Here is a 24,840-nt window from a genome sequence, read left to right as displayed (position 1 = left end):
CTAACTGATAACTACCAAGGTTGATCTCCAGAATCCCATGTGAAAATTAATCACTTCATTAAATTCCAAACCATCCTCTTTTCCATACATAAACTAAATATCCCCCCTTACCCTTTTGTGTCATCTAACCTCACTCCCCTTATAATCCAAGCTCACTGAACATGGTTCATACCACCTTCCATTCCTGTATGTTAAAATGTACTTATTGGACCTACTTGTTTGTTAGTCCAACTATTGTAGAGTGCTACACTTAATAAATAATAATCATCTTACCTGTCCTGCTGCCTGCATATGTTGTGCCATACTTGAAGTCAGGATCACTTGACACAGTTGAAGTGCAGGCAATAGAATTTGCCTGTATCTTTCCACTGGAGCAGGGATAAAACCAGCCGTTTCTCTCATACCATATACTCTGAAGATAAAAACAAAAACAATATATATAGATCACACATAGTAAAATATAGCACAGAGAGGTTTTTTATTCAGTATGTTGTATAAAATAATATGTCTACTGCATACTATATTATGAGATGGTGTGCATTTTACTTCTGATTTCTATTTGTTAATTTACAAGCAATTACTACACTGAGTACTTAAAGAACACATGTCATATACAGATTTCGTACTAACCCGCGGGGATCAGTTTCTGGACGCATGTCGAAAACCTGGCATTGTGCTAGTCTAATGATTACCCCACTCCTCAGAAGTTCCAGGGCTCCTTGCTGACTTTTAGCAACACGGGTCAAAAATGCCTAAGAGGGAAAAAAATTAAATGAAAAATGGTTAGAAACTCAGAATGGCCTGCTGAATAAGAAGTAGAATTTTTTTTTTTCATTAAGAATTTTACTATATAAAAATAACGTAAATAAGAGGGCATAGTTCAAAATACTCATGTGTAACCACTGGTAAGTCCAACAAAATAATGTATGAGCCTAGCAGTTCAAAACAACAGCAATTCCAGCCAAACGAGAGGAAGCCTTTGCTTTGTAAGTGAAGCAACCAGCATAAAAAATAAAAAGTAAAGAGCTGAAGCTCATGACAAAAAACACATAGCGCTCCCAAACAGACACAGAATGAAATGAATAAAAGGAAAACCATTAACAAAACAACAAGCAGATTTAGGCAACATCATGTAGAATCCTTCATTTTATTGTAAACAAAACCTGGTAGCGCTACAAATACAGCCAATATTCGTGTTCTAATAATACAAACATTGTGTTTTTATGTATTATTCTATCAACCCATGAAACTTCTTACCATTTTGGATTCATAAATATAGAGAGCTTTCAGAAGCGGGGCCTGTGGCATAATCAGGCTCTGCAAAGTGATGTCATCCTGAGCCAAGCTGTCAACGAGGGCCTTCAAGTATCCACTGTTAGAAAGATATAGCAACCACTGTTGCTGCTTATCTATGGAGACGATCCGGTCCAATAAGGCCAGCGCTAGCATCTACAAAAGTAATATATTATGTGTGAGAAAATGATAAAATAGTGCAGTGAAAGCCAATGAAAAATCACCAGTTTTGTTAAATCTCCAATATAACAAATACCCACGATTCTTTATCAGTATTTCAACGAGTAAAGAATAATGGTAGCTGCAGTTCTGGGGACACACCTGTTCACCAACCCTGACCCACAGTTAGCACGAGGAACAGTTATTACAGTCTGTCCTGAAATATATAAACATACTCTTCCAATCTCATGTCCATCGCAAGCATCTCGGCAAAGAACCTCCATTAGCATGGTGCCGTAGCTTTCAAATATCGACAAGTTATCCCGCTGTAGCTTCGTGAAGACATCATCAGGCGCAGTTAGTCGCTCCCACATAGTTTTTTGAGCTAATAAAAATTCAAGCATATATATCATACCATTTTAATATACCATAAGGTAATATTATATTCGATATAGGTAACATTAGCATACCAAGTAAGTTAAATATATAAACTCTGTAACAAATACTGGTTTTGGAGAGTTCTACAAATGTCTAAATACAACTGGTTCTTAAGGAACACTATAGTGTCAGGAATAGAAAATGTGTATTACTGATACTATCATGTTTAACTATTTAGGTGACCCCCTTCAGTCAATCATCTCTCATAGAGATCTATGGTAAATTTCAGTGCCTCCATGTAGAACATGTCTAGTGGTCGTCGGATGTTCCTAGGCAGCAATGTAAACCCTGCCTTTTTTATGAAAAGGCAGCATTTACAGTGCACAGCCTGCTGGGACAGGCTATGGACACCAAAACCACTACCTTAAGATGTAATGGTTCTGGTGACTATCGTGTTCTTTTAAAAGTGACAGAATATTGTTATAGTGGCACTGTCACATTTGGGGTTTTGCATTTGTTTCAAAGACCCCACAAGGTGACACATACAGTTGTGTGGCGATGTCATGGCACGAGTTATCGTCACTGCTGTAGTCTTGCGCATGCTAGAGTCCAAAACAGGATGTTGTTGCTGTGCGAGACAATCTGCAGCAAGACCTTCCACAGATTGTCTCGCACATTCATAAAAAGGCACCATAGGCATCTATTGAGCATCACGCAAGATGATGCCTCTTGCCGCAAACCATTGCAATCGATGGTCACCTTTTACCAAAGAGTGACACAGATTAGCAATCATATGAAACAAAGTAGTCCCCACTTCATCTCATGTGTATCTGTCGATTGTGTCAGAATTTCAAAGAAATTATATATTTGCGAAAATCTGCAAAGTGACAGAGCTGCTTTAAGCTCTGTTTACGTTGTATGGTATAGAGACTTTTCTCAGGATGAGTGTAAACAAATATATAAATCCAGTGCTATCACAACTTTGTAATGTCTACTAAAATAAAGTGTTTATTTTTATTAAGCTTCATTTTAAAAATGTATAGTAGTGAAATAATGGTAATATTGAAAAGCACAGTTTTTTTTTATTAATAAGTACAAATGTTAAACAGTAATCACTCTTAAGTAAATCTGTACCTAAAAAAGAAAAAAAAGTGACTGAGTCTGACACAGAGACAGCTAACTTTGGCACAGCAGATATCTAAGAATTAAGTGGGACAACATAAAATCTGACTGAGCATCACAAAAAAAATAAAAATAATGCAAAACATATGCTAGCCTACAATACTCTGGAAGTTAACATATAAAACCAGAAAAACTGATGCAAAACCCATTTCTCCACATAATATTTATATATATTTTGTAATTGTATGAACTTTTAAAGCAGACAACATAAACTAAAATATTTCAAATATTTCTTGTAATAAATTTCCACCAACCTGTTTCCAAAGTGTCAGGCTCGTCCGGTTTTTGTGCAATTTGAAGATAATATAGCAGTGATCCATACAAGTGTGCTCGTACACGTTGGTATCCGCCACCTGCTCATAGTGTGTGCAAATATTCTTAATGTTAATTCTGCTAGTAATATTATATATTTACATCTATGAAACATAATAAAGCCTTTCACAGGACATTATTAAATCAATACTTGCTAATGTATCGACAATAGGGTTTGACATTAGTTTGAACACCAGGACAAGCTGTCAAAAACTGATCATAGTTAAAAAAATATATACTTTCAGCACCATTGTGCTTTCTGTATTAACATGTATCTGCACTAGGGGATATATTTAGTTTTATAAGAATAACAAATGTATACATGGACATTCACTAAGGGAAGGTAGATGTAATTGATTTCACTTTTGCAATGCACCACATAATAGGAAATAATTATATTCATTGCAGAAACAAAATATATGATCTTCCTCTAGTTTTTCCTGTGACGTGGAGGGAAGTGATGCCTAAAGAGTCATGTGAATTGTCTCTGATCTCAGAACACTTATAAAATATAAATAAATAAATCTTATGGGTGGTAGTACTGTGACAATCTTCTAATATTTTATGTTAAAAAGATCCCGTGCAGAGTGTATTCTTGATTAATGTCTTTTTTTTATGTAAATATTTTAAAGGACCACTATAGGCACCCAGACCACTTCAGCTTAATGAAGTGGTTTGGGTGCCAGGTCCAGCTAGGTTTAACCCTTTCTGCAGTAAACATAGCAGTTTCAGATAAACTGCTATGTTTGCAATAGGGTTAATTCAGCCTCTAATGGCTGTCTCATTGACAGTCGCTAGAGGCACTTCCACGCTTCTCACTGTGATTTTCACAGCGAGAAGACGCCAGCGTCCATAGGAAAGCATTGAGAATGCTTTCCTATGGACTGGCTGAATGCGTGCACGGCTCTTCCCGCGCATTCAGCCAGGGACGTCCAAAGGAGGAGGAGAGTCCCCAGCACCGAGGGAGTCCGGCGCTGGAAAAAAGGTAAGGGATTAACCCCTTACTCCCCATTCAGCGCCACGGGAATGGGACCCTGAGGGTGGGGGCACTCTCAGGGCACTATAGTGCCAGGAAAACGAGTATGTTTTCCTGGCACTATAGTGGTCCTTTAATTATTGTATATTGAATAAAACTAATACAAGGATCTTCATTACTGTTACAGCTGGTGATGTTGTAAATGTCACAAGCTGAGTGAAAAGAAAAAAAACTGTACAGATCTACATAATTCAATGATGCATTAATCAAGTTGATTGATTTTATCCATTGCCCTAACTGTAAAATACATTTTCTGTGCTTAATGTGAACTTTATATATGATCACAGGATCCAAAATAAAATTAATCCATCCATACAAAACATCCAAAATGTGTTTGTCAATCAAAAAAGATTGCTCCAAAAAGTAGATCCCCACATAAGGTAGAAACTACAGGTCCAATTATGTTTTGACCGCTTTTAGAACAACGCATTATAAAATTTGTAGATCTATAACATCTAGGGATCTATCATTTGCCCTTCCCCACCTCCTGGCTTACAACACGAGTTATTAAAACATCTAATAAATATACCAGGAAAAAATAAAGACATCCCTTACAATAATTGTATTAGGGGATAGGTCTACCAAGGTTAAATACAGAATGCGGGGTTGTTGCTTGGAAGGTTAGTAATGCAAATGAATACAGACCTGTCTTTAGAATGAACTCCAACAGTTTTCGCAGAATCATGTGCAATGAAGAGTCCCCTATTGAGGCAAATCCAGCAGATATAGATTCTGGTCCAGAAGGCGCAAAGAAGGAACCGTCCAACATTGAGACATATTGAGTCTGACTCAATCCAGAAGCTGCTATTGGCTGCTTCTGCTCAGTGCGAATGGACTGACTTAAACGTGCAGTGAGAGTAAATACCACTCCAGCAACTACTGGCATTAGCTCATGTGCCGCATCATCATCCAGGATCTGAAAAAGATATAGGATGAGTAAATTAAAAGCATTACATTTGGTTTCCACGAGGATTGCTCCACTATAGGAACTGTACCCCAGATTTGTTCTTTATACACCAAATTCAATTCTCATCTCAAATTATTAACTAAAGTAAGAGGATGAAATACTGGGCAAAACAAAATACAACCCTTGTAAGAGGAATGCCATGTTTCCATTTTGGAAGTTTTATATTGTATCTGCCCTAGTAATTATAGCATGGAATTGTAAAAATAAAAAGTGTAATAAAAACAACAATTTCAGCAATACATCTTTAGGGCTTCCTGTTTAATCTAATTTGAATCAGACTTACTGAATACATTACAAAATGTTTTGCCGTTTAACTACATACATTTTGATGAACAGAATTTTCAATATTCATGTATTATGAGCTAAATGTAAAGGTTTTGCAATTTTTTGCTTTTATCTTTTGCAATCAAACAAAGGTATTGAGAATTACACTGAACATATTTTGTTATTAAAAGTTAAGCTGTTATGAGAGGTTCACTTGAAGGTATTTGTTTTAAATGCCTTGCTCCTTAAGCATCCCTTCCCTCATCACCAGCTACCTACATAAATCATTGAATCAAACCACTCATATTGCACACAAATGAAAAATGAATAACATGCATTAAAAGACAGAAAAAGTGCCCAACACAGCATTAAAGGCACAATAGTAGCGCATAAATGGCTCTGTCCCAGATAAATGTACAATAGTAGTGCCAAAGCACGCGTGGGCCATTTATTGTCTTTTAATGCACGTTATTCACTTTTCAGTTGGGCATATTATGAGTGGTTTAATTCACTGATTTAATTAGGTAGCTGGTGATAAGGTATGCTTAAACTGGAAAGGTAATTGATTGCCCTGGTTGTTAGCTACACTGCTGGTTATTACAGTAAGCAATTGTAGCAGTTTATAACGAGAGCATTAAACGCTCTTATCCTATACTATACTACTTATATTTACTATTGTGGGGCTTCTTATTCAATAATTTTTTTCGACATCTTGGCTTTATTAGGAGTTTTTAGGATAAGTGTTTATAATTGTGGTTGGAACACATTTCAGACTGGATAATGCCAGTGGGGCTGTCTCTTAATTAGTAAATTCTCCACTTTGTTACATTGTTGCAAGAATTATAATTAAGATACATTTTGATAGCCCCATAGTCAACAGGGAAGCCTGATTGTGGGCACTGGCAAATTGCTCATTTTTATGATATGTTAGTAGACTCTGTTATTACAAAGTCTAGATTTATTTTGATAGGAGGGTCAAATGTATTCCCTACTTCCTTTTTTTTTTCCTAAACATTTTTAAACCTATTCTGACTAATTTAGTCTCATTTATATCTATTATGATAATAAAGTTGTTTAGTTTATTTTTATATTTGTTTTCATTTCTATTTAAGAAGGGACTTGTCTGTGTCTGATATGCTATATAGGCATATTAGACTTTAGTTATCTAGTGTTTGGATTCGTGGGTTATCCACATTCACAAGTCCCTCTACATGACCATTAGTCCCCCTAGTGGAGACACTAAATGAATGAAATTGGGCACAAAACACATCCAATCTGTTATCCCTCAATGTCAGCAATATGCCCCTTTGTATTCTTTATTTATTGCCCTAATTCCAACTATGAGGAATAATATCCAGGATATGGCAGAAGTTATTTAACCCATAAGGATCAAAGAATTCCAATGGAAAGATGGTCACCAAGAGTAAAATGATAAAGCTAAATAAAAGGTATTACACAGTGCTACCAGAAAACAAAAATAATTTGAAAACAGAGTGTGTAAACCATAATCCTAATAATAAAATGGTACAAAAAATAGATAATATTTCATCATAGGATGCAGATTCTATGAATGGGAGAATGAAAACCCCTCATTTAAATCATGGGGGACAGGGTGCTCAGATAAATCCAGAAGGACTCTCTCTCTGTCGAAGCCTCTGGTCCCAGTCCCCCTTCCGCTGTGATTTGGGTATAAACACAAGGCCCAGAAAACGAATGCCGGTCGCTTAATTCTTGTGGTATAATCTGAGATGCCTGGAGAGGGAGGTTATATCTCTCCATACTCCCACCCTTTTTTCTAGTTATCTACTTTGTACCTAATTACACCTCCCTGCCTAACCACCACCCTAAAGACCCACCCACCTTACATCGAGGCCCATTTGTTACCTGAGACCAGACTGATGTTTCTACTTACCGACTTCAATTAAGACATATCACATATAGTAGCTATCTCCAGTCCGGGTATAACTAGTTTGATCCAAAACTGCTCTCTTTAGCAATTGTTAGCTTTTTGCTTACTTTACACGCACAGGTGCCCTCGAAGGCACAGAATAGAATCCTTACTGAGCAGTATTCTCTAGTTTTTTTCGTTATTTTCTTCATGAACATAATTTTCTTAATACATGATAACTTTGTATCTTATGGTTTGGTGTGACACTTTAGGGGTACCATGACTTTGCAGAGTGCTACTTAGTTGAGTTTCCCTCTTTTTGTAACAACCTTCTCAGATACATTGTTGCTCTTTAGAGGTTAATAGTAGAAGCTCATAGTGTCAGTGCTTTAGATACATTGCAGTGTTTGACTCAGAGAGATAATCACCTGTACATAAGTAAAATCAGCACCACGATTTCTTGAGGATACTAGACAATTAACATTTTGTTTGGAAATTCGGGTTCTGTCTCAACCAATACTTCTGATTTCGCATTATTATTTAGTTCCTTTCCCTTTCTATTTGTAAATATTTAATTTTTTTAATTTTATTATATACCTATTTAGTTCAACCTCTTTTTGACTTGTAAATATTTGTGCTATTTTTTTGATTTAACATTTGAAACTATCGATCACCATAAGTGTTAACCCTTTAATACAACCGCATATCAATCAACATATATACTCGTTTTTTAGTAGATAACAATAAAGGTCTTATTGCTTTATCTCTTTGCTTTTACATGCAGGGTATTCTGGCATTTTTAATTCTCTAACCAATTGGGTTCATGTCCGTCTCTGCCCTTTGACCATCAATAACTATACTCCCACCTCTCTCTTTAAAATACTAATCACCCAACATTGTTTCTTGGAGAATGCCATAAGTGCCTCTAGTGGTTGCCTGTGAGACAATGTTTCGTATTGTAGGGTTAAGGGTACATGGGCACTTTTTCCAGACTAGTTCAATTGGATGAAGTGATCTTGTTGCCTACAGCATCACTTTAACATAACTTCTTCTACAGAATATAGAATATGTAAACCAACAGCATAAAATCAATCTATATTAGTTATCCCGAGAGCCTTTAAGGACCTCCAACACTCCCGTGGGGAGGTTTTTAAGAAGCAGGAACAAATGATGAACCACATACACTCTTTAACTGTGCATCTCTCAATGGTCTGTCTATGGAATTGCTCCAAGCAACAAATCTACTGGCCTAGGCAATCTTACTACATACGATTTTAACTATTTACTAGTGAATAAGATACTAAATAAGATATTAACTTTAAGCAGATAAAGGCAACCACCAGTCTTTGTTCTAGGTTACCTTTTCATGCACATCCTGAAGCAGATCGCGAATGATAAGTTGTCTTTGTTCAGCCTGTATGAGGTCCTGTGGACAGGCTGTCAGAATGATCTCCACCAACTGCCTCCAGGACTCCAGAGCGTGACGTTTGGCATGGAGGCATTGCAGCAACTTGTTTCTCTCCACAACATATTGGAGTATAGTATTTATTTCCTAAAGCAAAAGTGTGAAGCATAAACATATGTGCAATTCATATTTTTGATTGACTCAGGCATATAGGTATTTTGCACTGTGGCATATACATAAATACTTCTCTCAGGCTGCACCATTCCTATGGAACGCCTTTTCCCTCTCTGATAGACTTTTACCCAGTCTCCACTCCTTCAAAATATCTTTGAAAACTTACTTCTTCAGGAAAGCATATCAATTAAACTGTCAACAGTTTTCCCTCCTTGCACCCTGATTCATCTCCTGCAATTGTCATCAAAACAAAACACTAAGCCAGGGGTAGGCAACCTTCGGCTCTAAAGATGTTGTGGACTACATCTCCCTTGATGCTTTGCCAGCAATATGGCTGTAAAAGCATTATGGGAGATGTAGTCCAAAACATCTGTAGAGCCGAAGGTTGCCTACCCCTGCACTAAGCCCTCAGTAAAGACTATCCTAGCAACCTACTTTTCTACCCTACCCTTTTGTGTCATTATATCCCACTCCCTCTAGAATGTAAGCTCATTGACCAAGGCCCTCAATCCCTCTGTTCCCGTTTGTCAAATCGTTAAGATCGGTTAGCCTTTTCCTTGGATGTGAGAGCGGCACAAACAGATCCCCTCTCTTCCCTTTGAATGTTATTTGTTGTGGTGTTTTGTAAGCAACGGGGAGGGGTTTACATTCAGAGGAAAGCTTAAATTGTAAAAGTCAGGTCATCTAGGACTTAAAACATTGTGTAACTTTTATTTTATTAAACTTCACCAAATTACCTTTAAGATATTTGTTATTGGTTAATCCTTTATTAATTTATGGTTGTTATGCCTTTTTGATCAAACTCTATGGCCTATTCTATTAAAAGTTAACAATTGTGTCTTTTTTTTTACGGGTCTATTTAGTCAATATTTACGATCATCTACCATAAATATAAAGCAGCAGTACATTCTTAATATAATTGAAAATTTAAAAACAATATAAAAAAGTATTTTCTACTCACTTAATGAATAAAGGCAGGACAATTTTGTCATAATCTAGTCTTAAAGAAATGATAGAAAGGTACCAGTGATTTAGCATCAGCAGGGCAACAGAAATATTCTAAATATTCCATGCCAGCAAAAGATCTTTAGAGACCATATTGCGAAGAAAGAATGAAACGTTATGGGTCTTTAAGAAATTAAGAGATCAGTGGCCTTACAGGATAGTTGCTTACAGTATTATATTGGTCATCCTTTTTACAGGATCTTGAAGAAAAAAATTTGCACACTGACTTTGGGTACTTTAAAAATTAGGGCAGCTGGTCTCCAGGTTATCTAAGAACTCTGCTGAGGCCTGCAAAGACATATATGCTCTTCTACAACAAACGTTTTGCAAGGGGGTCATTACCACACAGCGTGTTTTGTATAATTCTTTCTGCGGTCTGTGGCTACCTTCCTGAACAAATCTGTACATAAATAAAAGCTAGTAAACAAAAATGTAATCATGAATAAAATCATATTGATCTCTTTGGGAAAAATAAAATAAATCTGTACCTCCATGAGTAAAGGTCTCTGTCCAATGGCAGCCATTCCTTGCAAGGCGTTCACCTCCGCCACCAGAACCCGATGCAGAAACTGAAAACCACAGATATTACTATAAAGTGAACTATCAAGAATACATATATATGTGTACGTATACACCTACCATAGGCTGCTCACCTTAACACTGCAGATAATCTGCCCTCTGCTATCCTTTTGTTCACAGGAAGCAACAACATGTTCTATTTGATTGCGGTCAAAGAAATTCAACTGCAGGGGCTCTGGGATATCTTGGCTGAAGTCAATGGAGTCTAGGATCTTCAGAATCTTTCGACGAACTGCAAGATTTAGAAAAGTTAAAGTGTCATTGTCATCAAAAATATCATATTGTCCAGCAGTCACAATTAATATGCCTATACATTGTACTGTAAATTTAACAAAAAACAATTTAAATAGTATTTGGTTGTTCACAATGACAAATTTGCTTACGCGTAAAGGGGCAACATTATTGTCCTTCACATGAGCACAATCTGCATGCAAGCACTGTACATGAAAGCTACTAAGAACCATAAATTCAGCCCTAAGTGCCATCAAATGCATCAATGTTACTGTGAGTGACAAAAAAACTAAAGAAGATGGTGTAAAAAAACAAGGTAAATTCATTTGATGATATTGTTGCAGCTCAATACAATCTGGAGTAACAGGTTTAGAAAGGAAAAGTTTGTTGAAAAATAAGAATCAAACAGAAAAGGAAACGAAAAGAAAATCTTCCTGAGGATAAAGAATGTGTGACCGAGTTTAATACCAAGATATATATATATAGGAGGAGTGATCTAGGAGGTTTTAAAAAAGGAGGCATCATATCTCAAAGGATCTGAACAGAACCTTGTGATAAATACCTTTTGAGGTGGTGTCAAAATTTAGGATTCCACTTAGAGCTCGGCTTTCTTCTTCTAATCCTCCTTCTCCATCTGCTGTAGGAATGGAGAAATATTTCAAAGTGAGGAAAAAACAAAAACATTAGCACAACTAATAGCTAAATTCTAAATCTGGGTTTACTTTAAGTGGTGTATTTTTTCTACTCAGTGCACTCCACATTTTTAATAGCTAAATTATATTTAAATGTGCAAAAATCTCTGATGTTCCAGGGACTCTAACTCTTTCAGTGCCAGAAATGTGTCTGTTACGTTGCATAGAAATGCGTCTGTTACGTTGCATAGAAATGCGTCTGTTACGTTGCATAGAAATGCGTTTGGCACAACTCTCAAAGATGAAATTGGAAACATACGGGGAGCTAGTGGATACCGACATAGCACTTTAAGTAGTTGTTGCAGTGGAATGTTTGTGTAATAAGGAAACTGTTTTTACCAATTGTAATTCTATTTAAGGTTTAAAGATCAAGTACAACGTAATGATCAATAATTTTAAGAGGTGATCACCTCACATTCAGTTATATGAGAATCTACATTCATAATGGGATACGCAAAGGCAGTTCAGTCAAAAATTAACACAGGTCGATTTTCTGTACAACGGTCAATTCACAATGTGTCTCAGGTGATACGGATGTGAGTTCCAGAATAACAAGCGGAAACATAACAAGTACAAACAATAACTCATACATGAAAAGAAAACATTTAGTCTGCTGTCTCAACTCCTGTAAAGTTCTCCGCTTTTACCCTCCTCGATCCAACTCAATGCCCCACCCCCCTTCAAAGGGTATCTCAGATTTTATGGAATGTAGTTAGAAAATAGGGTATGGGAGTATGTCTCACAGAAGAAACCACTTGAACAGTATTCTTGACACCTGAGAGAAGGATGGGATTGTGGTAGTATTCCATTGAGTGACTGTTTTTTCTGCAGCTATGGAGACATGGCATAGCCGTTGCTTAAAGGGGTTTTAACATGCTGGATGGAAAAATGTGCACAAAATTCCTGTATCTGGACCTACGCTATATCTCATTAGGCATCACACAAATCTATACTTTTTCCATCAGATTGTGATCAGGGGGCATTTCTATCATATGCGAGCCATCGATCCTCTCCAGCAAGTGTTAATAGTTGCTTCATAAATCTGATGATGTTTAGCCAGGACTAGATAGCATCTCATAATTACTTTGTACTGTAATTCTAAATGTGAAGTGCAGTGAGTTAGACATCTGAGAATGCGAAAAGAGAATGGCCATTCAGACTTATTTGAACTCTTTTTCTGCATTTACAAGTACCTAGGTAATTGTTAATTAGGAGAGAAATGCTACATTTTGCTAATACACAGTCGTAAGAGTAAATAGTGAGGACAAAATGGGATGGGGGGAATTTTCCCTACCTGGGTTGTGCTGGATAAAATAAAAAAAAAAAAAAAAAAAAAAAAAAAAAGAGTATCTCTGGAGGTATCTAAAGAATTTGTTAAGCAGTAAAGTAGTACATTTATGTAGGTCACTAAATATATCTAAATTATGGTAACTCCAGATCCCTTTCGGTTTACCAGGTTATTTCCTCCACCTTTTAGAATTGTTTTTTAATGGATTTTGGTAATGTGGTTGAAGTGAAACTATAGTGCCAGGAAAACAAACTCGTCAAGGCCCCCTCCCGCGCCACTTCAGTCACTTACCTGGGTGCAGCAACGATGTCCCTCGGCGCTGACTCAGCTCCGCCCATGCTCCTCCCCCGCCACCAGGAGCTGGCGGGGGAGACCTAATTCGCATGCGCGGCAATGCCCGCGCATTAGACCTCCCCAAAGTAAAGCATTATTCAATGCTTTCCTATGGGAATTCCGGCAATGCTGGACGTCCGCATGCAGAGCATGGGGACGTTGAACATCATTTAAAACACTTTTCGTGCTCTAAGAACAAGGAAGTACCATCTAGCGGCTGTCTGAGAGACAGCAACTAGAGATTGGATTAGCCCTGTAATCAAACAGACAATATTTCTATATGTCATACTCCTCCTTTGCAAAGTTTACCCTGGCTTTGTCTAAATTAGAATTTAATAGAACTTGCTAAATATTCAATATAGATAAATTCTAGGAATTATTAGAATTATTCTGCTTGAAAAATCTTCTGGAGAATTATTGTATTTTACAGATAGATTGACATATTTTTTTTCTAAAATAATACAGACCTGCATATGGTTTCATTGGCATGTCATTCAAGAGAAGGTGTAGTAGTCTCTGTGTGTGGGAGCGTTGACGGTTTAGGGATGTGATACGTAGTTCAATGGATGCAGTCTTCATTAGCCAAGACATCTGATTCATGACAGAGATTTCATGTTCTAGGAATGCAAGAAATATAATGGCAGCAACATTAAACACTATAGTAATCCAATTGATCCTCAACTACTGTTCATGTAATGTAGATGTTTTCATGATTACTACTGGCCATAAAGGAGTACTGTAGCAGCACCTTTTAAGACGTGCAATCGTTATTTCCTTTTTATTACCTTTAATAGAAAAGGGAATATGCTGGAGCTGAGAAAACAAGAAATCCTGGCTCGTCCGTAGGTATCGCATAGTGGGCCCAGAGGTTTCTGCACTGGCACACAGCTGGTATATTACCTGAGAATAAGGGAAAAAGTTAGTGAAGGGTCTGTAAAACTAAGCTCTGCAAAAACTACATGGTATCACTTTACAGGCAATAAAATTAAATCATCCATTTTACAAGCTACAAGTATGTGTGTATTTCTATACACAAGGGTACGTAAAATTCTTATTGAGAATATAATTACACAGAGTGACAGATGTGCTATGGCAGCCCAGGAGTTGCAGCATGAGGAGATCTCACAGAGAACTCTGTACTGTTTGGGTTGAGAAATCCCTCTGCTGTAAGAATGTCAGCAGAGGGACTCTCTCAGTGGTAGGATAACGGGGTGGGATTAAGAAGGATTAGGAGTTTGATTATAAATTGGTTTAGGGGTTAAATTAATGGTAGGATTATGGCCAAAAGGCATAAATGTGGGGTATCGTACTCAAGTGAATAATACAAAGATTGGGATACAGCTATATTCTAAAACATAAAAAACAAACAATACATAGTGATATATAGTATTAACTGTGAGACACGGCAGTTTATAGATTGCACTCACAAGATGGAAATTCAAGAAGCGCTTCAAAGCCCAGAACAGGGCTACAATGGTCCGCTCTCCACCTTAGGTAGTAATGGATAGTCAGCAGGCACAGGAAGTTTAAAGGACGAAGTCAGGGATCAGGTACAAATTGGGTACTTATTAGGCATAAAACGCCTGATTAAAAGTATATAATAAAAACAAATACAAAAGTATTAATAATTTATTTATACTTTTGTATTTGTTTTATTATATACTTTTAATCAGGCGTTTTATGCCTAATAAATACCCAATTTGTACCTGATCCCTGACTTCGTCCTTTGAAGATCCTGAGCCTGCTGATTATCCATTACTACCTAAGGTGGAGAGCGGACCATTGTAGCCTTGTTCGGGGCTTTGAAGCGCTTCTTGAATTTCCATCTTGTGAGTGCAATCTACAAACTATGTATTGTTTGTTTTTATGTTTTAGAATCTAGCTGCATCCCAATCTTTTTTTTATTCCTCTGACATAACAGAGGAGTTATTAGGGAAGGCCTCTTGGGAAGCGGTTTGTACCATACTAACCTAAGTACATTTATCCTACCCATCGTTTGTTTTGTTGGGGTAGAGCACTTGTATCATAATCAAGAACAGTAGCAGAATACAAATATGGGGTACTTAGTAGTTAAGACATGTGTGGTCTGTGAATTTCCCGAAAACAAAACATGTGTGATGATGCAATATCATAAAGTGCCATGCACCCATGCTGTCGTCTCTTTCTAATTTACAGTAACAACAGTACGCATTATCGAATTTCAACTTTTACATTAAACAGACATTACAGTGAACACGCATATTGATCACAAGGCCACCTTCGAGTTATCTAGATTATAAAAACACTCCATCAGGTTCAAACTTTGAAACCTATGCATGTATGCTCTTGATAAAAATAAATACATAAAATAAACATTTGTAGTGATTTCCAAATATAGTTACTTAGGCTGAAAAGAGACATGTCCAAGTTCAGCTTTTCTCACATCTGTTTTTGCTGTTGATCCAAAGAAGGCAAAAACTCAGTTTGAAGAGTTTTCCAATTTCTAACAAACTAGGAATAAATTTCTTGTTGAGCCGAGAATGGCTGTCAGATCTATCCTTGGATCAAGAAACTGTTACCGCACATATTAAAAGTTATATCCCTGAATATTATATTTTTGCAAGTACTCATCCAGTTGCTTCAAAGAGACCGTCATTCACATGTTTTGTTGGTGAAACTTGAGAATAGTTGCAAAATGTAAGTTATAACAGAGCTAGTGTGCAGACCTCGACAGCAACTTTTTATGGACTCCATCTTATACACTAGAAATGTATGTTGTCCATTACCCTGCAGATTATGCCACTTTATAAAATAAATAAAATATTCTCAAAAAAATAAATAAAAAGTTGTAATGAAATCCGCAACCAAGACGAATTTAAGATTTTCCAGTTTGGCTATACATTTTGAAAATCTAATCTCAAACCATCATAACTCACTGTTCAGGTGCCAAACCCTGCATGCTCCATTTATGACTGAGAAGTACTCCTTGATAGTAGGATGAGCAGATTAAATTCTATTCCCTACAGTAACATGCCATATTTGGCACAAACTGTGCACTGTGTCCTAGCAAGAAAAATAATAAGTATAATAAAGGATCAGGAAATTGGAATTTAAAGGCGGTACCTCATAACACAGTTCAGCAAGCAGTGGAGAATCCCATACTGCAATGGGGCCCGATCGACCTTCCGTCCCCTTCTCTAAGATATCAAGTATGGAGTGGAGGCACGTTCGAGGGCATCCCAAAACTCCTGCATTAACAAAAAGGCATATTTACATTCCAATATACAAATATATGTTCTTATTATGATTACATTCATATAGTCCCTTAAAGGGACACTGTAGGCACCCAGACCACTTCAGCACATTGAAGTGGTCTGGGTGTAATGTTCCATGTCCCTTAACCCTGCAATAGTAATTATTGCAGCTATTGAGAAACACTAGAGGGCTTCCTGGTTTGAAATGGGCCTTTGGTTCGTTATCTGACGCTGGACGTCCTCAAACTCCCTATGAGAACCTCCAGCGTCAGATTTTTCCCCACAGGAAAGCACTGAATAATGCTTTCCTATGGGGAAATCCTAATGCGAGCGAAGCCATTGCCACGCATGCACATTAGGTTTCCCCTGCCGACTGACGTCAGCGGGGGAGGAGTGTAAGTGAAGTCTGACTCCGCACCGAGGGACATCAACGCTGGATTCAAGTAAATGACTGAAGGGCTTTGTTTTTTATTGACATTCTTTATTTAAGATTTTGTAAAGAGTATCAACCAGAAAGAACATTGAAATTATAGTTAGCAGCTGAACATTGCAGTGTCGTGCAAATTTCAGTCTCGGGACGACATGTCTGTCACCTATATATAGAGGGAATTCTAACAGGGTACCCTCGTTTAAAAAGGTAGAGAAAAGGGTATATGAATACAGAAAATAAAGCTAAATGCAGTGTACAGCTCCGTTGGTATTTTAGGTAGAGGGGAAGACAGTCACGTTTCCTATCCCTATTGTCACTACACATAGAAGCAGGTAACTGCAAATTGAGGATAGCTAGGGAGTTGGGCGACTGTTGAGCTACCCTGTTTTTAACTGTGTGGTATGGGTTATGCAGGTAAACGAGAAGGCATGCCTTTGTGTGACTGAAGTTGTTTTAACCCTTTCAGCGCCGCGGCATGGGGGGCACTGTAGGATTCTATAGTGCCAGGAAAACGGCTATGTTTTCCTGGCACTACAGAATCCCTTTAAAAGAACAGTCTAATAAAGTATTTATTTTAGTCCTATGTGTTCCTTTATACAGTTTAGATACAGGGGAACTTCAAAAAGTTTATTTATGCATGCCTGTAATCCAGCACCAGGAAAGACTTCTTTGAAGTTATCAATTTTGAAAAGACTTCTGTCAAATCAAAGGCAATCACAGTAACATACGGCACATGCACAGCAATTGTCACCATTTACAAATACAATACTTCTCTATGAGAAGTACTGCACTCACTTCTTCTCAGAGAAAAGCATTGGATGCACACACAGCGCCTGGTGTCATAATACTTTACATACTGATGTCGGATTTAAAACACATTTAAAATTATAGATGAGCGCCAAACGATGTAAGTTGGTTATGCATCATGTTTCCAGTTTAGAAAGCGTAAACATTTAATGGGATATAAAATATATCACCAGACACATTCTTGGCTACCATATACATATGTCCAATGGATTCAAATGTAATTATATTTTTCATTTTCCATAAATCAAGTGATAAGCACAACACAATAATGTACACAAGTTCCCTCTCATGCACAGAAATATTTTTTTACTGGTACATACCAGAGTCCTGCAAGTTGGTGGTGCTCACTGGTTTCTTCAGCTCAAAGCCTAGAAGGTATAGAGCCAAATTTGGGGGTTTCATATCCAATGAGGTAATCAATAAATTAAGGATGTGGATTTTTGTCTTGTGCTGAATCGTTACTTCTTTATTATCAGTTTGCATGTCTAGAGGACAAAAGGAGAGCGTAGGTACATATATTACAAAGTATGGAGAAGGTAGAAAGTAGTATCACAAGCAACGGTGTCATATGTAGAGGTGTAATGATAAGGTAATGGTACATATGGTTTTCTCACAGAAACGTGCACAGAGCAGTTAAGTAGAAATATAGAAAACCCACCTTCATCAAGTTTCAGAGGCTCGCTAGATTCTTCACTATCTAAACACTCCACAAAGCCGACCATCAGCTTCTGACTCACAGTCTGCAGGAAGCGAGATGCAAACAAGTTGAATTCAAAAGAGATAAAAGTAAAATATCTCAAAAGATGGGCAACAGCTCACTTTCTATGAAGACCAAGTACCCCATGCCTGAAAGATTGCACATTTTACACTGCAAATGATGGACCACCAGACTTGCTGTATTTTTTGCATAAACTATTAATTATATATTGCAGTTACTTGTACTGGAAAAAAAACAATGCAAAACATTTATGTTCAACTATAAAAGTGTAGCATCCACACGCATCAGTCAAACTACTAATTTGCTTTCTAATTACTTTTTACCTGGTCTCTGGTGAAGTCTCCCACAAGTTTTGTGTGGATGTTGGCATTACGTGAGATGCTACACAAAAGCTTTGCACTTTCAAAAGCAAGTTCTGGATTGCAGCTGCCATGGCCAAGATACCTGTAGATAAAGAAAACAAAAATATATTTTCATGCTGCACATTCACACATTGCATGTAACTGTATACTTCTGACCAATGCATGCACTGAGGACACATCTTACTCAACTTACCTCCTACAATGCCTTTGTAGGGCCTGGACACAACAAAAAAATATATCACACATAACATCATAAAAGAGATTAAATTTGCCAAGCAGAGTGTGGTTAGTATGCACTCGGTTTTCTTAAAGTCTGCCCAGAAAGGGAAAGTGGTGTCCTACTTTAGTAGGCAATAAAAGACCAGCGCACCATCCTTGGATGCTGAATAACATACCTGACTCTACTATATAAGGTGTTTATGTTCAGCAAAATATAATTTTATATTGTGGGCCGCTTCTTTTTTCACCACATAAAATACCTTGCTGAGAGATTTTGTCCCTCAAACATTAATGCATATGTTGACAGCTTGAATCAGATTTGAGGAGTTCAATCTATAGCAGGTAATAAATAACATTTAATTTTCCATTTACATTTCTTAACTTATTTTGGTTATTTGAATTGCTTTTTTTTATTTTAATGAATTGTTCCATTAAAGGGACACTCCAGGCACCCAGACCACTTCTGCCCATTGGAGTGGTCTGGGTGCCAACTCCCACTACTCCTAACCCTGCAACTGTAATTATTGCAGTTTTTTATAAACTGCAATAATTACCTTGCAGGGTTAACTCCAGTCAAGATGAGTAGCAAATATCTTTAAAATCCCTGACCAACAAGGGTGTCTTGGACATGTAGTGATGCTCAACAACCGAGGCTAGGATTACTTAGCAGTAAAATGAGAAGCAGCCTGCCAGGAGAGGTCTGGATTTGTATAGAAGCATGCGTATATCACATATCTGTTTGGCCATGTAAAGGATGCTGTATAAGCTCTGTCATTATTATTATTATTATTATTATTATTTTATTATTTATATATAGCCAGCAAATTCCGTAGCGCTGTATAATGGAATTATCATGAAATATTTGTGAGTGGAGGGTGGGTAGTAGCAATGATTTTTGCAAATTGCTGCAGTTAGAGGGCAGATTTGTGCAGAGAGAAACGGACACTGTATCTTTTTGCATAATACCTCTTGCAAGAAGCACAAGCAGTTATGTCGCTTGGAAAATTTAAAGGATATTCTTAGTGAACTTGAGCAAGACAGTATTACACCTATGGGTGTCAAGGCAAGGGTGCATAATTTATTATTACACTATGGAATATTGTCCTTTAACCCCTTAAGGACACATGACATGTGTGACATGTCATGATTCCCTTTTATTCCAGAAGTTTGGTCCTTAAGGGGAAACTTATTAGCATTTTTGCAATTCCTTAAATATTGTGCTAAGTTTTAGTTGTATTTTATTATTAAGTTTACCTGGGGGACCAAGGCACCCCGTTTATGAATTGTCCTGGTGGTGGCATTGTTAAAATAGTAATAGTTATATTATTATATTTAAGTGTGGGTGGATGTTAACGGGGATTTTGTCATTATTTCCGGTCTAGTGCAGACATAGTGAACTTTAACCCTTTCACCACCACAACTATGTCACGCACACTCTTGGAGTAGGGTGCGTTCGTGACAAATATTCTTAGTGAACTTGAGCAAGAAAGTATTACACCGATGCGCAAGAGAAGAAAAAAAAATAGAAAAAAATCCAAAATGAGCAAAACAGTTCAAGGTAGCTGTAACCTATCGACTTAAAAGTCTTAAATAAAGATGCTGTCTTGGCTAGACTGTATTCATGAATACAATGTTCCGGAGGCACTGGGATAATACAGCAGTATTTCCTTTGGTTGGTATTTCAATATAACTACAAATGTAAAGTAATTTGTTTTCCAACTCTGTGTGGCAAACTTATGAATCTGAAGAGGCTATTAGTCTGCAATGGTCCAGTTTAGTCTTGGTTACTAAATTCCCGGTAAATGGACATTTCCCAATAATAAGAATTTGTTTGCCAATGCTGCTGCTGATAACACATACCTTGCAATATTCACTATGTGGTCTGCCTTCTTGGTGCGGGGATTAATTCCCTGCAAAAGTTGTTCCACTGGGGTCACAATCATAGAAAGATGACTCTCCCTTAGCAAATCCATGAAGTTATTTTCCTTCTGCAGAGTCAGATTGAGGAGCATTATACAGTATATGACTGCCTTTTCCAGATGATTCTTCCCTGATAAATAGAATATTCAAATTAACAGACTAAGCTTTCATCAGTGTAAATTCAGAACAGAAGCATAAAGCATTACAGTGGATAATGACTCTATGGAACCACTTTTAAATATCATTAGCAGAGTGCATGGATACTTTAATATATTGGAATATGGCAACATCATGAAGAATAAAGATTGCACTACAGGTTTAAGTAGATTCATTAACAGTTTAGGAGTAGCTGTAATGGAGAATTCTGTCCAATAATCTGGGGGAACAGCCATGCAAGTATGGGTGGGATTGATAATGTAAGTAAGGCTAGACAGGATTCAGTAGTAGTGGACTCTATTATTAAGAGAATAGTCCGGGTAATCTGCTGGACTAATCACACCAACCAGACAATTTGCTGTCTCCCTGGTGCTCGGGTTCAGCACATTGCTGACCGGAGTTGACTGATTACTTGGAGGAACAGTTATGGTCCATATACATACCAATCACAACATCAGAGGAAAATGGGGGGCTCCCAAGAATGCATGTAGGAAATTAGACATATCTCCAAAGCATTATTTTCAGAGATACTACATTTGCCACATGCTACAATGGAAAGACAGCAGGATTTGAGGGAGATTAATGCATCATAGAGATGTAAGTAGAGTTTTTTCGCTTTTTAGAGCACAATTTCTATAAACGTGATGGATTGCTTCTAAACGGAAGAGGTTCTGCAGTAGCAGGGACAGGATGGCTAGAAGGTTGGAGGAGAATTTAAACTAGTGGTTGGGAGGGGGGGGGGAGATATGCAAAAAAATCTGCATACAGTACAAGTGGCACATGACAATGTTGAATGTATGCTTGTTCGTTGAGCCTAAATAACAAAATGGGGGACCTAAAGCCAATAGCATACACTAAACAAAAACATGGTGGGATGAAACACGTAACTGGATAGTTAACTTAACCCCTTAAAGGACCACTATAGGCACCCAGATCACTTCAGCTTAATGAAGTGGTCTGGGTGCCTGGTCCAGCTAGGTTTAACCCTTTTTTATATATAAACATAGCAGTTTCAGAGAAACTGCTATGTTTATATTAGGGTTAAGCCAGCCTCTAGTGGCTGTCTCATTGACAGCCCCTAGAGGGCTTGTGTGCTTCTCGTGCAGGAGGAGAGCTCCCCGCCCGGCGCTGGAGAAAGAGGTAAGTTTAACCTCTTCCACCCCATCGGGTATGTTTTCCTGGCACTATAGTGGTCCTTTAAGGACACATGACATGTGTGACATGTCATGATTCCCTTTTATTCCAGAAGTTTGGTCCTTAAGGGGTTAAAAGGGTTACACATCATTTAAGGAGGCTATAAAAATAAGAAAGGTGAAGGGGTATGTTTGTATGTAAAACGGGACTCAAAAACAAATATTAAGCAAATGCAAATGGTATGTTAAGAGGAAAGGGTAGTCTTATGGATAGATATCTGCTTGGGACAAAAGAAGGGAAATCGATTATTGGCTGAAATATTTTACAAACCACCCAATATTTATTAGGATGAATATCTGCTAGAGCAAATTGGGAAAACTGCACATCTAGGTAACATTATTCCAGTTTCATCCCTGAGTGGGGATTGTACCACTCAGAGCCTTAACAAAAAGCGGATTGAAGGCTCTATCTTTGAAAGTGTATTTGTTTTCTTCACATTATTAAGATATTGAACATTCTGGATTGAGATGAAGTCACAATTGGTAGAAGAACCAACTACAAAGTATGCTTGTCTGAATCCGGTTCTAAGTAACAATCAGTGGTGTATCCTGGTTTTGTGCTGCCCTTTGTGCAGCACAATGTCGACCATTGCTTGTATAATTCATTATTATATAAACTGACAGGGATAGCAAATGAGCTTTGAAGGAGCAAGGAAATTTTATTTTCTCATTAAAAATGTATTGAAAGAATGCCTACAGTGCAAGGCTTCTTATCTAAGCCAATAAGGGCAAGAAGAGTAAAAAAAAAAGGGAAGTATAGACATATGAGAATACTTGCATATGTTTAACAATTTGTAGATGTATTTTTAAACCTTTTGAAATATAAAAGCAGCGGGCAACAATATATTAGGGTTATTCATTAAAGAGTCATTTTATTGGGAATTTCAAATTGTATGCCCACAAAATTGATATAGTGGATTCAAGGAATTTTTTCAAGTACACCTCTTTTGGTCAAAATGTGACATTTTCTTTATGTTTCTGACTATTTATGTTTCTAAACGTGTTTAACATAATTTTAGTACTGTGATCTATGTATATTCTATGCCTGCATGCAAATATAACATACAAAATGTCTAGGTTGTTTTAATTACATTAAATACCACATTCTACTTAAAAACATCCAGGATGTAGAAGTGTCCAGTTACCTGGAAAAGGTGCATATGTGTCTAGCTGAGTGACTCCCTCTTCAATAACACTCAGGCATAGCTCCAACATTGGGGACTCGTTGAGTAGGTGGTGCATTAAGCTGAAACCAGGAGGTTTGTAAGCAACTCTTTCTTCCCCTAAACACAAGAGAAATGTAAAAATAAGGCATAAATGCTCCAACAAACACAGCTATATACTTTCAGAAAAAAACAACCAACACCACCACCACCACAAAACTACATACCTTGCAGATGCACAAGATGGTCCACAAAGTCATCAGGCTGGGGTTCATAGTCTTTTAGCAGCTTGTAAAAAACATCCAGCACTGCCTCTGCTACTTCCCACTGAAAAAAAGACAAAAGTAGCACATGGCTTTAAAAAGGTCACCAACACATAAACGTAAGAAAATAAACAATTTAAAACCTGCATGCATTTATTTATGCATTTTGTCCACTGGGGGTAGAACAAAAAACATCAAAAGCTACAGTTCTCTTGTCTGTTGCCTTTGCAAGCCTTTTCTAACCCAGTCCAGAGTTTTTGTGGCTGTCCAATCACAGACTTCCCAGTGCAACTCAACAATAACTCTTTGCAAGGTAAGTGCTCTGAGCAATTACCTGCCTCTTGAGTTTAGGTCCATTGATTTAAGGAACCAGGAAGTAACAGGACCAAATTGCATAACAAGATTAATTTATAAAAGTGTCAATTTGTATTGAAAAGCGCACTTTTTGTAAAATGAAAAACACACTCTTCATTCATAAAGCACTTCAACAAGCTAAAGCCCTTTAGGGGTCTGGAGTGTCCCTTTAAAATTAGATCAAATTCTTAGCCAAAAGATACCTGAGCAGAAAGAAGACCCCAATAACCAACAATAAGGATTAATCCAGATTAATGTATGCAGAATAAATAGTTGTTTTTCCCCTCAAAAGAACTATATAAGGTGAAAGAAGAAAACATTTGAGTATAAAAAAAAAAGTATCTGCAGATTAATGAATGATGAAAGCAGTTCTGACACAGTCTGGGGTCTTCCAAAGGCGACTACTCTGCTTGGTGTCTGGTGGCTGTGGGGTAATGGCGAAGGAGAGTTTTATTTACATGAACCTGTCCCTTGTTGCTGCCGCCATGTTTTTCCCGATGGTCCTCTTCAGCTCCTGGTGCTTCATTGTCCAGGAGCCCACGTAAGTGTTGTACTATTGCAGAAAATAACAATACTTGGGGGTGGACGCTCCGCCTTTACTCAAGTTTTGTCAAGCAGTGGAATATACTAAGATAAAATAGGCTCTACTTTGTCTTAGTATATTCCAACACAGTCAATGTGAGTATTTTAGAAAATATTTTTTTCTGATGGGAGGCGACATAGCGGCTTTAAATGGCTTAATTGATTTAGCCAGAATTTCACATAAGATTTCAGAAACTTATCCTTTATAAGAACAATGGGAGACATGAAAGCAGGACAGACTTTGGACTGGCCAA

The 24,840-nt window shown here is 37.4% G+C and overlaps 1 protein-coding gene across 3 annotated transcripts in view; it reads right to left on the bottom strand.

Moving 5' to 3' along the window:
• NUP205 (nucleoporin 205) overlaps nt 1–24,840 on the bottom strand; it is a 74,930-nt gene that overhangs the window by 11,363 nt on the left and 38,727 nt on the right. For 2 of the 3 annotated variants that reach the window (XM_063447556.1, XM_063447558.1), the window contains exons 16-34: nt 23,615–23,714; nt 23,370–23,507; nt 20,816–21,005; nt 18,698–18,818; nt 18,315–18,396; nt 17,977–18,141; nt 16,289–16,413; nt 13,972–14,086; nt 13,654–13,803; nt 11,436–11,510; nt 10,717–10,874; nt 10,552–10,632; nt 8,840–9,031; nt 5,006–5,276; nt 3,267–3,365; nt 1,689–1,837; nt 1,258–1,449; nt 631–752; nt 274–412 (exon numbers count right to left, since the gene is read on the bottom strand). In XM_063447556.1, the coding sequence (XP_063303626.1) occupies nt 274–412; nt 631–752; nt 1,258–1,449; nt 1,689–1,837; nt 3,267–3,365; nt 5,006–5,276; nt 8,840–9,031; nt 10,552–10,632; nt 10,717–10,874; nt 11,436–11,510; nt 13,654–13,803; nt 13,972–14,086; nt 16,289–16,413; nt 17,977–18,141; nt 18,315–18,396; nt 18,698–18,818; nt 20,816–21,005; nt 23,370–23,507; nt 23,615–23,714 (2,664 nt within the window). The remainder of the gene's footprint in view (nt 1–273; nt 413–630; nt 753–1,257; nt 1,450–1,688; nt 1,838–3,266; nt 3,366–5,005; nt 5,277–8,839; nt 9,032–10,551; nt 10,633–10,716; nt 10,875–11,435; nt 11,511–13,653; nt 13,804–13,971; nt 14,087–16,288; nt 16,414–17,976; nt 18,142–18,314; nt 18,397–18,697; nt 18,819–20,815; nt 21,006–23,369; nt 23,508–23,614; nt 23,715–24,840) is intronic. The other variant, XM_063447557.1, reaches the window with a different exon arrangement.

This window comes from Pelobates fuscus, chromosome 3 (genome assembly GCF_036172605.1).
Source record: "Pelobates fuscus isolate aPelFus1 chromosome 3, aPelFus1.pri, whole genome shotgun sequence".
Taxonomy (NCBI): domain Eukaryota; kingdom Metazoa; phylum Chordata; class Amphibia; order Anura; family Pelobatidae; genus Pelobates; species Pelobates fuscus.
This window is presented reverse-complemented; position numbering and strand designations above follow the sequence as displayed.